The 18,582-nt window shown below is 34.3% G+C and overlaps 1 protein-coding gene and 1 long non-coding RNA gene across 2 annotated transcripts in view; both read right to left on the bottom strand.

Annotated features, from left to right (window-relative positions):
- Positions 1-603: 603 nt before the first annotated feature.
- On the bottom strand, positions 604-10,034 carry LOC148911359 (uncharacterized). Its single transcript, XR_016119789.1, has 4 exons — positions 9,958-10,034; positions 1,947-2,144; positions 1,414-1,530; positions 604-811 (listed from the first exon to the last, which is right to left on the bottom strand). It is a non-coding gene; the product is annotated as an uncharacterized LOC148911359 (long non-coding RNA).
- Positions 10,035-16,502: 6,468 nt separating this feature from the next.
- Positions 16,503-18,582, bottom strand: part of LOC116304290 (extracellular matrix protein 3) — a 12,471-nt gene continuing 10,391 nt past the window's right edge. The window contains exon 10 of the mRNA XM_089029960.1: positions 16,503-18,350. Coding sequence (XP_088886086.1) covers positions 18,320-18,350 — 31 coding nt within the window. The 3' untranslated portion in view covers positions 16,503-18,319. The remainder of the gene's footprint in view (positions 18,351-18,582) is intronic.

The following is an 18,582-nucleotide window of genomic DNA, read 5'->3' as shown; positions in this document are numbered from 1 at the left end:
TTATACCCATTCTATACCATAATGCACTACGCTCTCTTTCGGAACGGATCGTACATCAACAAATAGACATCAGTTTTTTATGTGTCTGTCCTCTTATTGACAATAAATTGCGTCATCACATTGTCAAAGTAGTGTGGATGATGTCTATTTGTGTTTTTACAATAACAAGGACGATAAAAACTTCTCATTTTTAGCGATTAAAACAACCAACGGAAAGAGCGCGCGCTCGTTGACGTCAGCTTTATCTGTCTGTCCTCTTATTGATGATAAAAAATAACCAATCAGCGCGCGAGAAATTTGTAAGTTGTTGTAAAATTCTAGTTTGATTATTAATCAACAACACGTGATTTAAAGTGCTTTGTACCCATCCTATACCATAGATGGTAGATAGCACATTCATGTTTGATTAGTAATTAACATTCCTGAATAAAAGGTCTTTGTCCCCATCCTATACCATAATTCATCACGCTATCTTTCGGAAAGATAACACATTCTAGTTTGAATGTTAATTAACATTCCTGAATAAAAGGGCTTTGTACCCGTCATACACCATAAAGCAAGGTCCGTTTACTGGGGCGATTTTTGCAGGAATTTGAGGTGCGATTTGTTTGCGGCAATTTTATTTATTTTTAATGTAATTAGCACTTTTAATTGGTTCAGTCAATAGGGAATATGGATCAGTAGTACGATGTATCAGATACCATCAACATCATGCATATATGTGTGGTGAACGATCGTGTATGTTAGTTATATATTCTCTACTGTGTATGGCTTGCTTGCTTGGTCTTTCTGGCTTTGGTTGCTTTTTAACCTTTATGAGAAAACAATGAAATTTAACCATTAGATTTAGGCGATAACGATAATGGTCACGATAACGGCCATGGGTCACGATAATGATAACGATAACGGTCACGATAACGATCACGATAACGGTCACGATAACGATAATGGTCACGATAACGATAACGATAATGGTCACGATAACCGTCACGATAACGGTCACGATAACGATAATGGTTACGATAACGGTTACGATAATGATAACGATAATGGTCACCATAACGTTCACGATAATGAAAACGATAAAGATAACGGTCACGATTACGATAATAGTTACGATAAATGTAACGATAACGATACTGTTAACGGTCACGATAACGATAACGACAATGGTCACGATAACGATAATGGTCACGATAATGAAAACGATAAAGGTTAGATAACGATTAATGGTTACGATAACTATAACGATAAATGTAACGGTACTGATAATGGTCACGATAAAGATAATGGTCACGATAGCGGTCGTAATAACGATAATGGTCACGATAACGATAACGATAAAGGTAATAATAATAATGATATGGTATGTAATCAAAAAAATAATAAAGAGAAGCCTGGCACAATACTTACAGGCATTGCAAGAGAATGGACATTTAACCACGTCACAGTCATCGACTGAGAAGTGAAAATTGTACATGCAGTCATATGGGTCTAGATCTTTGCATTCTTCGTCATCATTAGATCTTCCTGCAATAGATCAAGTTTAGGGCTTGAAAAATCTTATTAAATTTCGTTTTTTAATCTCTTCACTTTCTTTTCCTTCCTTTTCAGTCTCTTTCCCTCCCTTAATTTAGTGCTCTGTCTTCTCTTTCATCCTTTTTTTTTTTTTTCTCTCTCTCTCTCTCTCTTCTCCTTTCTTCTCTTCTCTTCCCTTCCCTTCCCTTCTCTTCTCTTGTGTTCTCTTGTCTTCTCTTGTCTTCTCTTCTCTTCTCTTCTCTTCTCTTCTCTTCTCTTCTCTTCTCTTCTCTTCGTCTTCTCTTCTCTTCTCTTCTCTTCTCTTCTCTTCTCTTCTTCTCTTCTCTTCTCTTCTCTTCCCTTCTCTTCTCTTGGCCTAGCATCGACTTTTCTTCCTCTCCTGTTTACTTCCTATACACAGTACAAACCTCTTTCGTATTTCTTGGCAAGATCACGCATGTACCCCGAGTGAAGTGGATGCTTTTTGTCGTAAATGTTCCTAGACCTTTCACGGAAAACCTTGTGGTCAGCGGCAGGTTTTGCAAAGCACACGGCAATAAGTAACGCCAAAACAAGCATGGTGATTTTAGTGTTCATGGCTGTTTATCTTTGTTGCCTTTTCAAACCTGGAGAAGAAAGTTACATGGAAATTTGAAAAGCTTAGCATACCTTAGCTTCATAATAACCAGACCATCACAGCTCAAGTTTGAAAACCAAAATGCTTAATACCAACATTTTGGCATATTTTATTACATAAGGCATAGACTGGTAAAAAAATAGAAAACGCGCGCGCGTGCTGTGTGCTGTCATAAAGCACGCGGGGGTTGGCAGAACACGAGAGAAGTGTTAGGAGAAGCACGATGCGTAGCGGAGTGCTTCTGGACACTTCTCGAGTGTTCTGCCAATCCCCAAGTGCTTTATGACTGCACACAGCACAGCAACAATTCCCTATATAAGTTTCGAGTTTTTGGTTTCTCATGGTTAGCCTCGATTTTATGTAGAATAATAACAATGATAATAAGTATATATAATAGGACTCCATGCTGTCCAATTAAGATGTGTTATAATATTGCCACTGCCCTGCCGCTATGCTCAATGAGTTTAAACACTACAAAAATTCGTTGTAATTATATCTAGTCTCTTTTCGGGATTTTCGCTCTGACTAGCTAGTCTTTAAGCGATTTATTCCTCTCGTAAGAGACGAAAGGAGGATCAGCAAAGATCCTTTTCAGGTTCTGTACTTTTAAAGTAGCAATACCGGTTTCGATAAATATTATATAGAGGATATTACATGGGCGCGCGGAGATACGAAATTTATCTTCGAGTGTTGAAAAGATCTCTCACTCGTTCGCTGCGCTTCACTGGTGAGAGATTTTCAACACGAGAAGATAAATTTCGTATCTCCAAGCGCCCATGTAATATTCTGTTTATTATATTATTATCCATAAAATAAACTTAATAAGCATTTTATTATAAAAAGTTTTTATTTATAAACTAATAGCTTAAATACACATGGTAACGATATTTTCACACGTGAAAATAACATGTTATTTTCACATGTGAAAATATCAGTTTTTCGAAAAGGAAAAATATAGGTATTTTATGGGATAATTATATGATAAATATCTATCTTCGTCAGTTGCTTTTGTAGGTTAGTAATGCTCGAGTTTATGTGAACAGCAAGTGTGGCTAGAGGACTTCAGAGCTCAGTTTATATACCGTTAGCCTTGAACCTGATTGGTTGGTTAGATATAATAAGGGTCAGTTGATCGGCCAATCAAAGTAACGGTGTTTCTGATCCTTTAGAAATGATTGTTTATGTACTAACGCGCTTGCGCAACGTTGATGGCGTAACTGGTGCGTACCATTTGTAGTTATGGTCGATCAGAAAGGGTAGAATTATTGGCATCAAAACTTATACAGTTCTAAACGAATAAGTAGTATTTGACGGTTGTTTGTGGATTAATAGAAAGAATCCGATAACTGGGCTGGAGACATAGATGTCCGAAAGGACTTGCTTACGCGGGCATGTGAGATATTAAAGATCAAAGTGTTATAATATTGCAAAGTGTTATAATATTGTTTGTGGACGTTTTTTCCAGTCAACGCTCGTGGAATTTCGAAGTTTTAATTTGTATTATTGAAGTTGTTCCAACTCTGCTATTTGCAAATATTTTAATGCTGAAATTAGGCTAACCCTGAGTAAACGAGTCTGTAATCAAGAAAAACAGCGGTGTCACCAATTCAAAAATGGTGTATTCCATCTTAATAATTTAGAAGAAATTCTCTAAAGGAGATACGGACCAAATTACAAACAGCTGGCATTTTCATATTCTATAATTGAAAATAGTCGGTGTGAGATTTTTAATTGATGGATGGCTGTCAAAAGGGTAGTAGATTTTTTGAAAAACTCCGTTGTGAAAATCCACTCTAACAGCTACCTCCGTCTTTCTTTTATTTCCATTTGTTTCTAATTGCTCTTAGAGCACTTATTTTTGAGCTGCATTATGTTTTCGGTAAGGGAAGGTACTTTTGGAGATGGGGGAGGGGGAGGGGGAGGGGGAGGGGGAGGGGGAGGGGGGAGGGGTGGGTCATCAGAAGGGATTTTCTTATTTTGACAAAAGCAGGCTTTTAGGAGGGTCATGTAATTTCTTACTTAGTAAAAAGAGGGAATAAAGCTTACTTTGTGTTCTTTTTGCAAGACATGTACACAAATTGAAATTTTATGCTACAAATGTGCTATTTTAATATTTCTTAGACACGGTGGAAGTCCTTCCTTATTTGATTCCTCGCTTTGAAATTCTTCGTTCCATTCTTCTTTTCTGTCTTTCTCCATTTTCTCCATCTATACTTTAGATAGACAGATTCCTTTTTTTAAACAGGGTAACTCTCTCAGTATTTACAAAACTGTAAGAAACTTTATCTGTCTTTTCATTCCTAACTTCTATTATATATTTCCTTTTTCTCCATCCACCAATTAATTTGTTTATTCTTCGATTATTCATTCTTTATTTGTCTCTCTTTTCACCATCCTTTCTTCCTTCTTACAACTTTTCATCCAACTCTGAGCTATATCTATTTATCTTTCTCGGTTTTTTCTTCCTTCCTTTCTGTCTTATCTACATCTTTTCTCTAGATGATGTTTTTTAATCTTTACTCTCAGTCAGGTGCTTTTCATGGCTAGCGATAAACATCGCAAATTATTTGGGTGGGATGTTATCGCCTCTGAGAAAACAAATTAGCCCGCGGTTATTAACTAGTTCATGATTGGAATCTAGCTATATCCAAACAACATAAAGAGACATAATAATTAGGTCATAAGACTTTGGAAATCATTAAAATGCAAATAGCACTAGTACTCAAAGAAAGAAGGGAAGAAGGAAATAAAAAATGAATGAATGAAAGGAAGGAAGAAAGAAAGAAAGAAAGAGAGAGAGAGAGAGAGAGAGAGATGTCTTTTATTTAATCTCGGGAAATTTCATCAATGTACAAATTGGTTTTCATGAAAACCGAGTTCATAGGTAATATATATAAAAAAATTAATAATAACGTTAAGAATATATAGACAGATTTATGAAATAAATTCTCATCTACCCCCCAAAAATATTATAGTAATTAAAGTGTTAAGGACCAACAGACGAAAGATTCCTCTTAAAAGATTTTAAATTATTGGACAGTCTGACACTTTGGGGTAACGAGTTCCACACTTTTGCACCGTCATAAGAGAGAGCTCTTTTTAAAAACTCAGTGCTGGGTTTCGGTAACTTTAAGCACTTCTCTCTACCACGAAAATCGTAGGTATTTTCTTGAAAATAAAAGAGTTCCCTTACAGATTTTGGTGCAAGTGCATTTAAAGTCTTAAACATCATTATTGCTTTATGCTCCTTTCTTCTTCTTTGTAAGCTTTTCCAGCCTAAAGAAGTTAAAATATCACTAGATCTGACATCGTAGCTGCTTTTTGTTATTATTCTTGCAGCTCTATTTTGCATTTTTTGCAATCTTTCAGCAGACGTTACTGGTAAATTATCCCATACCACGTCACAATAGTCAAACCAAGGTAAAACGAGAGCCTCATATATGGTAATAGCTGTCTCCAAGGGGATGTAATCGCGGACTCGTCTTATGCCACTCAATCCAGAGGATATTTTTTTACAAATGTAATCAATATGAGCAACCCAAGACACCCGTTCGTCAATCACAACACCCAGAGTTTTTGCTGTAGAGACTCTAGTAATTGGTTTGCTATTTAAATATATGTGTGGTTCGGAGGTAATTTTTTTCAATTTATCGTCAGAAGCAATAAACATGTGCTCTGTTTTAGCTGAATTTAAGCTAAGTTTGTTAGCTTTCAACCAGTTATGAATATTGGAAATATCAGCGTTCACCTCGTCAAATAGAGTCTTTTGTGATGTGCCACAAGTGGTGAGACTTGTGTCATCAGCATACATTCTAGCATTTGAAAATTTGACACTATTTGGCAGATCGTTTATGTAAATAATAAATAATAATGGCCCAAGGATTGAGCCTTGAGGGATGCCGCAATCGAGTGTTCTAGAGCTAGATAAGGTATGGTTTATGTAGCATCTCTGACTACGATCTGTGAGGTAAGATTTGAACCACTTTATCGACTCTTCTGCAATCCCATAATAGTATAATTTTTGGAGAAGTATAGAGTGATTTACTGTGTCAAAAGCTTTTTTAAAATCTAGGAAAGTGACACAGTTCAATTTACCTTCATCCATATTGGTAAGCCACTCCGTTGTGGCTTCTAGGAGTGCAGTAGTAGTCGAATGAAGCGGTCTAAATCCCGACTGCTTTTGAGAAAGTAAATTATTTGAGTTTAGATACTCATATAACTGGTTAAAAACTATTCTCTCGAAAATCTTAGCAATAGTAGGTAAGACCGAAATGGAACGGTAATTATTCAAATCATCTTTGTCATTAGCTTTATGAATTGGCGTAACTTTCGCAAGTTTCAAGCCGTTAGGAAAAATCCCTTTATCAACTGATTGATTGAATAGCTTCACTAGTGATTGACTTATTACTGGTGAAGCAATCTTGATGAAATGAGATGGTATACCGTCAAGACCTGTCGCTTTTTTAACGTCAATAGAATTAATGATTTTCATAAGTTCATCAACTGATGTGTGTCGTAAGGTGAATGTTGAGCCAATTCTAATTAGATAATCATTATAAGCAGTCGGTCCATCGGGAATTAAACAAGCTAATTTAGTCCCAATTTCAGAAAAATGACAATTGAATACCTCAGCTATTTCCTTCGAGTCACACATCGATGTATCACCTGTTTTGATAGATGTTACATAAGAGCCAGATTTAGTCCTTCGTGAGAGGACTTCATTAATAGCTTTCCAGACCTCCTTTGAGTTTTTTGAATTTTGTGCAAAATGATTTTCATAATATGACTTCTTGGCTCTTTTTATCTCGTTGTTGACGCGATTTCTAATAGACTTATAATCACTCCAGTCGTCCCTCGAATTCGTTTGAGTAGCTTTTTGTTTCATTTTATCTCTATCGTACATAGCTTTCCTCAAATCAGTTGTCATCCAGGGAGACTTCTTGTTTCTTATTCGTTTTGTTTTGATCGGAGCGTGCGAGTCAAGAACAGAGAGAAATAACTCTTTCCATCTGTCCCACATGTCATCCGGGCTTTCCTTATTATCCAAACAATCCCAAGGGAGTGTTGCTAAATCCATAAGAAACTTGTCGGAGTCAAAGTTTTTAGCCGATCTAAATGAGATCTTACAGTGATTGTTGTTTGTCGGAAGAAGAAAGAAAGAAAGAAAGAAAGAAAGAGAAAGAAAGACAGAAAGACAGAAAGACAGAAAGACAGAAAGACAGAAAGAAAGAAAGAAAGAGAAAGAAAGAAAGAGAGAAAAAGAGAGAGAAAGGAAGAACGAAAGAAAGAAAGAAAGGAAGAAAGAAAGACAGAAAGAAAGAAAGAAAGAAAGAGAGAGAGAGAGAGAGTGAAAGAAAGAAAGAAAGGAAGAAACAAACAAACAAACAAAGAACGAACGAACGAACGAAAAAGAAAAAAATGACAAAGAGAAAGAAAAAAGAAAGAACAGAAGATAGAAATACCAGTTCTAAAGAAGAATCATTTAACTGCTATTTTCAATAGAATTACTCCTTTTTATGCGGTGTATTACCGAACTCTTCTACTTTGTCTATAAAGAATTGAACCCGATGCAGCTTATAGAGGAGATAAGTCGTTTATGTTTATTCTATCAGTACTATTAATATATGATTATTGCTGAAATCCTATTGTTTTCAGAGTTGAGTATTACAAAATCGGTAATCTAAGGTATTGTTTGTTTTTTTTATAAGGAAATAAATTCGTCGAGTGCTTGTAGTTTCCAGCAAAGTTTTTTATATTTTTGGAAGTATTTTTCGTTGTGGCATATATTTTTATAGTAGATATTTTAACTTTTTTTTCATTATTATAATATTGGAGAAGAGAAGGAAAATAATTATCAAAGGAAGAGAAAAGTAGATTCAGTTTCAAAATATATCACACCACAAGGGATGGTTTTTCTTCTCACGGATGATCATGAATTGCTGTCCGGCTTTTAAAACACTGACACGGACCGCCATATTTTAATGTGATCGAAATATTTTAAAACCATGCGATTTACAGCCAAAGGTGTGAGTTTAGCAAAAATTTTAAAAATCGAATAAGATAAATTGATCTCAAATTCAAATGTTATCTATCGAACCCTGAAACAACATCTGGTCTCAGTGATCTCAGAAGATCAGGGCAGGGCTAACTCACGTCAAATTTGAATTCATAACCTGAGCAATTTTGCGAGGAAAACCGGAGATCTCTCCAATAATCACCAGAGACCCAACAAACTCTACCAATATGCGATTCCGAGTTTAGGAATCAAATCTAAGGCTTCAGAGTCGAGAGCGGAGTGAAAAGATTCCTTCAAATCTCGTTTGTCAGCAGTTTAACGAGTTAATTTTAAGCTTAATATCTTGCCTCCTCTGCTAGAGAAAATTAAAAAACAAAAAATAAATATTAATTAAAATCTATTCAAATTTACTTGTTTTAATGACATCGCTTTCTCGTGAAATATTAAAAAAATAAAATAAAATCCAGATAAATTAAGGAACTAGATTGACATATGATACCTACCGCCTTAGAAAGTTTGATTTGTGACCGTAAATAATGACCAAATCGTTCTAAGACATACCGTCAATTTTTCAAAGATTGAAAGTCATAGTTTGCGGCATACTTGTCATTTAAATTTCGATATTAAAAACTGTCTTAATTATGAGCTTTAGCATTTCTGGGGTTAAACATGGATTTTTGCTTTGACAAATTTTGAAAAAAAAAAATTGCGAAAAAGTAAGATTTTCAGTTAATCGAAACGAAAAAAAATTTTTTTCTTTAGTTTAGTTTCCTTTTCTTTCCTTTTCTTTTTTTACTTGAAATTCTACATGATTTATCAGTTTAATAAGAATTTCTTGAGTTCTCATTCGCTCATAAGGCACCCTGATAACGAATGTTTATTTTTAACTGGTTTGGAATCGTTTTATCTTATTAGCAATGAACTTCCTGAATTTCTGGTAAAAAAAGAAGCTAACGACATTGTTGAATTATGTATTAGGATTTTTGTTGTGTTCAAAGTTTAACGCCAAAATTTCATGAATTCTAATCGTTCTGGAACGCTTAGGAAACACATCGTTTATTTTGAATATAGAATTAATCAGCATTGTTTTAAGGAGAAGCTACAACAGCGCTATTTATTTATTTATTTTACATTTTGTTCTGTCAAAATCTAACTCCATAAGTACCATTGTTTCAAAAAGCGTCCAGAAATAGTGATACTGTTCACAACTTCCATTTGAATCTAGAATTAATAGGGATTTCCCCATCTTTCTTGTGCAGTTGACATTTCATAGCAAAGCGAAAGGCGTCCAAAACTTCTGATCTTATAAAACAACTATACACTGATTCTACAATTAAAATGTTCACACTACAACTTTACGTTCATCATGCCGGGTCGTTCATGCGAGGGAGAGGCGAGGGGTGGCAATAAATTGCTATTTTGGTCAATAAAACTGTATATGTAGACATAAATAACTTTGTTACAATGATACAAACTAAGTTTAGAAAATATTTTTTCCGGACTATGTAATTTTTCCTGACCATGGTGAGATTTTGTGGGGATGAATTAAGCTTTGTTGAACATTTTGTGAACATTTTAGCGACAACTAATTTATTGTCACCTGGCTTTACTTAAAACAGTTCCCATATCATATCTCTTTTTTCCTAACTACATTCGCTATATTCACTTACTGATAAAAATTAAATGGAGCAAAAAAGAAATACATAAATATATTACAAAAAAACTTAAGATTTAAAGTAGTAATGCAAGAAATAAACCAAACTTTATTCCCATGAGAGTGTCTTACCTCGCCCACTTGAATTGAAATCTTGAAGTTCTCTATTAATTTACGCAGTCGCTTCGCGCTTTTATGCGGGTTTTCATTCCATGACCCCCGCGATGCTAAAGCGTTTTGTTCAACTCATCCCCATTAAAAACAGCCCTGAAAACGGGGGGAATGAGTCTTAGATCCTTAGGGGGAGAGCGCACGTTTTTGGCGCGAAAATTTCCCGCCAAATCCACATGAATTCCACTACGTAATGCACAGCAGCGTTTCTGTCGTTTCCATCGTAAAATAGGAATTTCTGCTTGGCAAAATATTATGTGATAAAAGATCAAAAGCAAGTGAAGCTGCTACCCTTCCCCCGGATTCCAAGCATTCTATCATCCTTCTACACTCGTCAACCTCATGAGTCCGCGAACAGGTGAGAACGAGCGATTCCCATATTTTAATATTTTTTATTTTAGTATTTTGATTAAAATTAAACTTTCAAAGGGCATCTAATTACCTTAATGACAGGCTCGCGGCATATAGCTTAGATAGGTTAAGGATATATGTATTGAACTCTATTCAAACATCGAATATTTCGGCTTGACTTTGAGCATGATTTGAACTGTACATTTTGATGATTTTAAACTCGACTATTTTAATCTATAGTACAAATAAACCCTAATCCTAATCACGTCTCCTCCCTAAACTACCACAATCCTATTCAGAATCTCTTTTCATGCTCAAAAGTTTAAACTCTTTTTAGAAAAACCAATTTTAAGACTGATAGGAAGGAAGGAAGGAAGGATGGAAAAAAGAAAGAAAGAAAAAATGAAAGAAAGAAAGAAAGAAAGAAAGAAAGCAGAAAATAGGAACGAAGGAAAGAAGAAAGAAAAGGAAAGATTGACCACATTAATATTTGATTTTACTACCATTTTTTTTTCTCACATGGCTCGACACAAGTCGAGCTGTCTTGTTAATGTTTGGTACACTTGTCTGATTCATCACTGAATATTCGTATTCACTGTCTTCCCTATTCCATAAATTAAGATCAATTAGCACAGCCCACTACAATATGACTGATTAACCATTACATTTTGAATTATCATTACCAACTGCGTCCTCATTTTAAACTTTAATGAGCGTTTCACATCACAGTTGTTGTGATAGTATACAGTAGCTTGTTTTCTTTGTTTGTTTGTTTTTCTCGTTTATACCGCCGTACTTTACAAAACATAGTTTATATTCTTTCTTGAGTTGCTATACGTTATACACTCTGTCTTTTATCTTTCTTAGTTCTCATTCTTTCTCAGTTTACTTGATCAATTATTTATGGTGGAATATTAAGGAGGCTGGATAGTGTCTTATGCCTTCACATTATGAACTAAAAAAATTATTATGGCTATATAATATGACAGCAAGTAAACCCGGAAAGCCAAAGACCTTAAACCAAAGATAAAAATTCTGTAAGAGAGAATTCGTAAAAATCAATAAAATTTGTTTGGAATAGTTTCCTCTTACAGAACTTTTTTCTTTTTTTTTTTTTTTTTTTTCTTTTTTTTTCTTCTTTTTTCTTCTTTTTTCATTTTTGATGGCATACCAAGGGTTCTGATGTTGTCATAGCAACGTCTTACTTCATTTTTTCATGTCCACTGTAATGTTTGGTTTATGGTCTTTGGCTTTCCGGGTTTACTTGCTGTCAAATAGCCATAATAATATATGTGCAAAAAATACTTGATGCTGATTGGCTGAAAAACAGTGCAAAAAAAGGTAATTCGGTGCAGAAAAAAAAGTAATTTAGTGCAAATTACAAACGGAATTCTCGCTTTTGATTGGATAATAAACAATAGAAAATGATTTTAGCCAATAAGATGGCAGGTTTTTATGACGAAAAATTTGAGGAAAATTTGAAGCAAATCGAGTGGGAAAATGGCAGCCATTTTATCTTAGGTGAAAGTAAGCAAAGATTTTACGGATTTTACTATTAAACAACTAATATTGATTCAGATTTACTTAACAGTAAAAAAAAACTTTTTACAATAAACATATAGCCAATTTTTGGTTTAAAATAGTTAGAAAACTCTTTGAATTACATGTATTTGAAACCACAATCGCTTTGAATATAGTTGGTTGTAAACGAACAAATTTCATAAAATATTTTAAAAGCTTATGCATTGAATATTTCAAATATTTTCGTCTCTATTTTTTTCTAATTTTTTTCATGTATGTTATTAATAAGTAATAACACGATTTCTCGTTCACTTTGTTGGTAAATTTGCACAATTTTTGTGCTATTTTTAAATCATTTGTCAGAACCAATAAGCAATAAAGATATCACGTTGCTTACGCACGTGACCTTGAACGACTGAAGTGTTTACTAGTTTTTGTCCTAATTATTGCACTTGTATCATTTACAAGTAATAATATGATTTCTCGTTCAATTAATCCCAAATTGAACTCGAAATCATATTATTACCTATACTAATAATTTTTTTAGTTCATAATGTGAAGGCTCAAAACACTTTCTAGCCTCCTTGAAGTGCTACTCTGACGAAAATCGCTCAAACTTGGATCAGCTGAAACTTCCTAAGAATACTCTTTAACGGTCCAATAATCACTGTATGAAATGTTTTCTCGATATTCAGGACGAAAGTATGTTATTTTTACGATTATTTTTTGGAGTCTGTGACGTCATAGACTAAACATCGAACATCGCTCCATACATTTCTTTGTAGTTTATGATCAAAATATCAGTAGTAAAGGGAGAAACAAATACCCAAGTTTGAGCGATTTTCGTCAGAGTAGCACTTTAAATTGATTGATCTACAACACATACGTATCAAAGTTAAAAGACCACAAGCATGATGGCGTTTTATACCTACGCTTCCAGAATCCCTTTCGGTAGCCTTCTTCGTGAAGATAATTTTCACTATTGTCTCAAAAGAGTTTTCACAACCTTTGAACATCAATAGAGATGTTGTTGAAAAGATAGTGATAGCTGAGGTATGAAACGTCATTAGGGTTAACACCTATTGGAACTCTAGACATCGGTTTTATTTTGATTTGAAGCGACCAAGAAAAACTGAAGAGTTATTAGAGAGTTTTAGATTCTCGTTTACGGCAAAGGTGAAACGTCAGTTGACCATTAAAAAATTCTTTAAAATTAGTGAAAAGGAATTGTAAAAATCTCCAAGTAGTAAATAAACAAAAGAATACTTGTCTTTGTCGAGAAGGTTTGCATAAGGTAAAATGAAATGTTGGAAAACGATGGTCACGTTTGCCGTTTGCGGGAAGGAAAAACGGGAATATTAGAGAGTTTTAGATTGACTTTTTTTTTTCTCCCCGCAAACGGCAAACGTGAGCACGTTTTCATAGTTTTCCTGTATTTTACTTTACTTTTTACAAACCTTCTCACCAAGCCCAAATATTCTTTTGTTTTCCTACTACTTGGACTTTTTTGCGATTCTTTTTCAGTAATTTAAAATAATTTTTTACTGGTCAACTGACGTTTCACGTTTGCCGTGAACGTAAATCTAAAACTCTCTATTAATCTGCCTATTGATGACATCGTACTTGCGGCATTTTGTTTATAGAAAAGATGTTTAAAATAGCCATTGATTTAAATACAGTAAAAGAGAATCCCTCACACATTTCTCTTGAAGGACTATATTCATAGCGCTTCTGTGGTTTTGGCGGGAACTTTCCCCGCCAAAATAGACGCGCGCTCCTTCTTCCCTTACCTTGGCTGTTTTACTCTCGCTACGCCATTTAAAAGAAAGCAATCATAACTCGTTGTTTTAATTGAGATCATTCAAGAAGTGAAATGCATTCTTTGGTCTGATTGAAGTTAATGATTCAAATTTTTGAATTGGAATTTTTAATAACTTGTCTTCTAGTAGATGAGTTTCGTGCGACGTCACGTTTAATCTGATATCTTAAAAAGGAGTTGATATTCAAAGCTGTAAAACAATTATTTAAGCATATTTCTTGATTTCTATATTTCTATATTTTGATATATATTTCTGAAAATGACACTTGTAAATAAAGTTCAAAGCTCTTAATGGATTCTGGTCAATCTTCACGAAACTTTACCATTTTACTTTGAACAAAATGTCTGCAAACTAAAAAAAGATAATATTTCGAAAGCAAGACGTCCCAATGAAAATCCTCAATCGATCATTCAGTAATAATTTTCGTTAAATATTATGAAATACATCAGTCCAGACAAATAGCTACTTTATGGAAATATCTTATTCACTACAAGTGGTCGTCAAAGACAGCTGAATATCATTTTTCTACAATTAGTCGCTTGATGCGGACGAAAAAGATATTTTTCTTGAGTGTGAACAACAAAGATTTTTTTAAAAATCTAAAATGTTGTTTCATAAAGTTTTTTTTTAACATCTTCATATTCATGAATCTGCAAACATCAATGAGATAAAATATTGAACGTTTGTAATTTTACACTTGAAATGGGCGGCGTCTTGACTGAGATGGTTAGGATAAGCTGCACAATGAAAACTACATGATTAAAAGACCAGAAAGGGAGGATGATGATCGATTCTTGGAGTGCATCCACATGACCGAAAAACTTTTAAGATGTAAATAACAATGAAACAGCCGCCATCTTCATTGATCTAACAAGAGAAGCTTAATGAGGAATGCTTAGTTTATTGAGAACTATTAAAATTCAGTGACATTTATTGACTTTTGAACAAAAAGCATGGACTATAGCCTATGGTTTTGATTGATTTTGAACCAATTTCACACCTTTTCTAAAAATATGCATTATTTATAAAACTTACAAAATAGGTCCTTTTTCACCATTTTCAGGTAAAAAGCATGGACTAGAGCCCATGGTTTTGATCGATTTTGGACCATTTTCACACCTTTTGAAAAAATATGCAGTTATGAGAAAACTTGCAAAATAGGTCATTTTTGGCCATTTTCAGGCAAAAGTATGAACTATGGCCTATGGTTTTGATCAATTTTGGACCATTTTCACACCTTTTGAAAAAATATGCATTTATTATGAAGGATGCGAAATAGGTCATTTTTGGCCATTTTCAGGCAAAAAGCATGGACTATTGCCCATGGTTTTGATCGGTTTTGGACCATTTTCACACTTTTTTCCAAAATATGCATTACTTATAAAACTTGCAAAATAGATCATTTTTGGCCATTTTCAGGCAAAAAGCATGGACTATGGCCCATGGTTTTGATCGATTTTGGACCATTTTCTCACCTTTTCAAAAAATATTCATTATTTATGAGTTATGCAAAACAGGTCATTTTTGAACACTTTCAGGCAAAAAGCATGGACTATAGCTCATGGTTTTGATCGATTTTGGACCATTTTCTCACCTTTTCTCAAAATATGCATTATTTATAAAACTTACAAAATAGGTCATTTTTGGCCATTTTCAGGCAAACAGCATAGACTATAGCTCATGGTTTTGATCGATTTTGGACCATTTTCACACCTTTTGAAAAAATATGCATTAATTATGAAGTATGCAAAATAGGTCATTTCTGACCATTTTCAGGCAAAAAGCATGGACTATAGCCCATGGTTTTGATCGACTTTGGACCATTTTAACACCCTTTGAAAAAATATGCAGTTATGAGAAAACTTGCAAAATAGGTCATTTTTGGCCATTTTCAGGCAAAAAGCGTGGACTATAGCCCATGGTTTTATTGGATTTTGGACCATTTTCACACCTTTTGTAAAAATATGCATTATTTATAAAACTTGCAAAAAGGTCATTTTTGGCCATTTTCAGGCAAAAAGCGTGGACTATAGCCCATGGTTTTGATGGATTTTGGACCATTTTCACACCTTTTGTAAAAATATGCAGTATATATAAAACTTGCAAAAAAAGTCATTTTTGGCCATTTTCAGGCAAAAAGCATAGACTATAGCCCATGTTTTTGATCGATTTTGGACCATTTTCACACCTTTTGAAAAAATATGCAGTTATGAGAAAACTTGCAAAATAGGTCATTTTTGGCCATTTTCAGGCAAAAAGTATGGACTATGGCCTATGGTTTTGATCAATTTTGGACCATTTTCACACCTTTTGAAAAAATATGCATTTATTATGAAGGATGCGAAATAGGTCATTTTTGGCCATTTCAAGACAAAAAGCATGGACTATAGCCCATGGTTTTGATCGATTTTGGACCATTTTCACACCTTTTCTCAAAATATGCATTATTTATAAAAGTTACAAAATAGGTCATTTTTGGCCATTTTCAGGCAAAAAGCATGGACTATAGCCCATGGTTTTGATCGTTTTTGGAGCATATTCACACCAAAAGCATGGACTATAGCTCATGCATTACATTGTTTTCTTTGCGTGAGTATATATTATCCTATTCAGGAATTTTGTACACAACTAACCACCAGCCCCGCAAGTTCTAGTTTTGTTCTTGGAATATTCTAAGTTTTCCATGGCAGACATTTTAAATTTTTTTTCTGGTTAATTTTCGTGTAATTCTTTTTATTAATGTTGGAGTTAGTATCATGAAAAATATAGAAGTACGTAAAATATTCCGGAATATTTTAAACCATATGTTATAAATCACATGAAGTTTTTTTTTAATTGTAGATAATTATATTATACAAATAGAACATAGTACATAAGATGGAGTGGTATCCATGGGCCTTGTCTGAGTTCGATGAACAAGATGCATTGTGGTATAGCTTGGGTACAAGCTCCACTGTGTAAGGCATGTTGAACAAATTATACTCCCCACTCAATACCAAAATGCAGTGTTCGTTATTTTTGGGACTAACCTTTTTGAACACCCATATAATACTTGATGAACACAAGATTTTCGTATCTAATACTCAATATTAAATATGGGATATTCAAATCCCGTGATTACAAATAGAGGTTTTGCAACATCACGTGACGGCAGCCATGTTAGATGGCAGGAACTATACAATCGTTTTATATGAGAAAGAATTCAATTCCCGAGAGCACAGGGATTTTATTGTTCTGCCATCTAACAACAGGCAGCCCAAGCACGCGATGGTGCATAATCTCTATAGATTGGAATAATAATAATATAAATAATTGCAGGTTAAATAGTTTACGAGGTTGCTATAATATTCAATTGACAAAATGCTTTAAAATTGTAAACCTGGAAACAAGTAAATATTTTAACTTTTGCAATGAATCATGGGAATTCGTGGGTGGCGTGACATGTGCATATATAGTTAATAGTCTATGTCGTAAACGTTTTTGTTTTCTTGCAATTGTTGCTAAGGATACAAGAGGGAAAGGTGTGTGCATGCTTGTGGCCAGCCTAATAAAACCATCTATTACAGAGATACTCCAGTTTCGAGTTCTATTTGCTCAGCCTTAGTTCCGTTTGTGTGGTATAATATTCAGCTATTCAACCAAAACTCGTAGCATTTTAATCAACTCGTATTGTTCCGTAGTGCAGACATTCCTTACTATTCGTACCAGTCCCTTACAGAGCAAGTATAAATTACATCGCTCCCATCAGATCCACCGCGCGCAGTTTCGTATGAAACTCGTTCATGGCTATTGCAGTATTGATGGCTTTCCATTCCTTTAGCCAGCTTACCCTCTCGCGCTCGCCTTCTCCGACCAGCAGCTGTGTTCAGTCTTTTCTCCCTCCCATCACCATCATAGACTTATTTTCTGCTCCCTTGACTAATCACGGTTGCATTTATCCCATTCTAATTTAACGAGCGTGAAAGGGAATGATGCGAATAGGATACTATACAATGGACCTTAATAAAAGAAACTAACACATTTGTACAATCGAGGCAAAAAAGACTAAGCAAAGGCGAACTCGAAATGACAGTATTGATATGGAATATGACGGTGATAATTCCGGGACATTTACGATACCTTAGCGTCATAGTTAGAAAATACGTTATCTAATACTAATTATAAGTAATCGTAGCTGCTTCGCTCGTATTTGCTTGATAAAAAAAGGATATATCATTTGCGCTCATAATCGTTTATGAAATCCTCATTGATCTATTTGAGATTCACGCATGCGCAAACGTTTCAAAGTCTTAACATTAGGAATTACCCCTATTTTTTAAAAAGGTTGTTGGAGCATTAGGAGACAGGCGATAGGCGATAGGCGATAGGTCATTCCATGACCAAAATCAATTATGAGCATACGCCTAAACCAAAACAAACCCTGAATATCTCAAAACTAACCTGTGTTCATGACAAGAATAATAATAACAATCATTCGAGCTACTCTTGGGTCTTCCAATGACCCATCTCCTTTGCTGATTGTCAATCGCGCCTATCCCCTATCGCCTTTAGCTCCGTCATTTTTTTTTTTTTTTTTAAGGTATACATTATACATTATGTTCTGTGTTGTTTGGTGGTCGACATCCCAATTACTAAGTTCTGTCTTTGTTGAATTTTCTCATCCTGCGTGAAAAAAGGAGAAATATGAAAATATGACATGTCATGTAGAATCCAAAATATTTGCAAGGGGGTTGTCCAAAATGAAAATAGTGACGATTTAATAAGATTCCTGATCTGACTTGTTTAAATTGTCCTTAGATTATTTTTAGATTTTAAAAGTGCTATGCAAATTTATCTTGAGTCGGACTAAAGATTGGAAAAGCAGAAACCATAACTAAAATTTTAAGTTATTTTA

Source organism: Actinia tenebrosa, unplaced genomic scaffold (assembly GCF_029948245.1).
Source record: "Actinia tenebrosa isolate PJP-AT-01 unplaced genomic scaffold, QUT_ActTen_1.0 PGA_scaffold14__42_contigs__length_11649687, whole genome shotgun sequence".
NCBI classification, from domain to species: domain Eukaryota; kingdom Metazoa; phylum Cnidaria; class Anthozoa; order Actiniaria; family Actiniidae; genus Actinia; species Actinia tenebrosa.
This window is presented reverse-complemented; position numbering and strand designations above follow the sequence as displayed.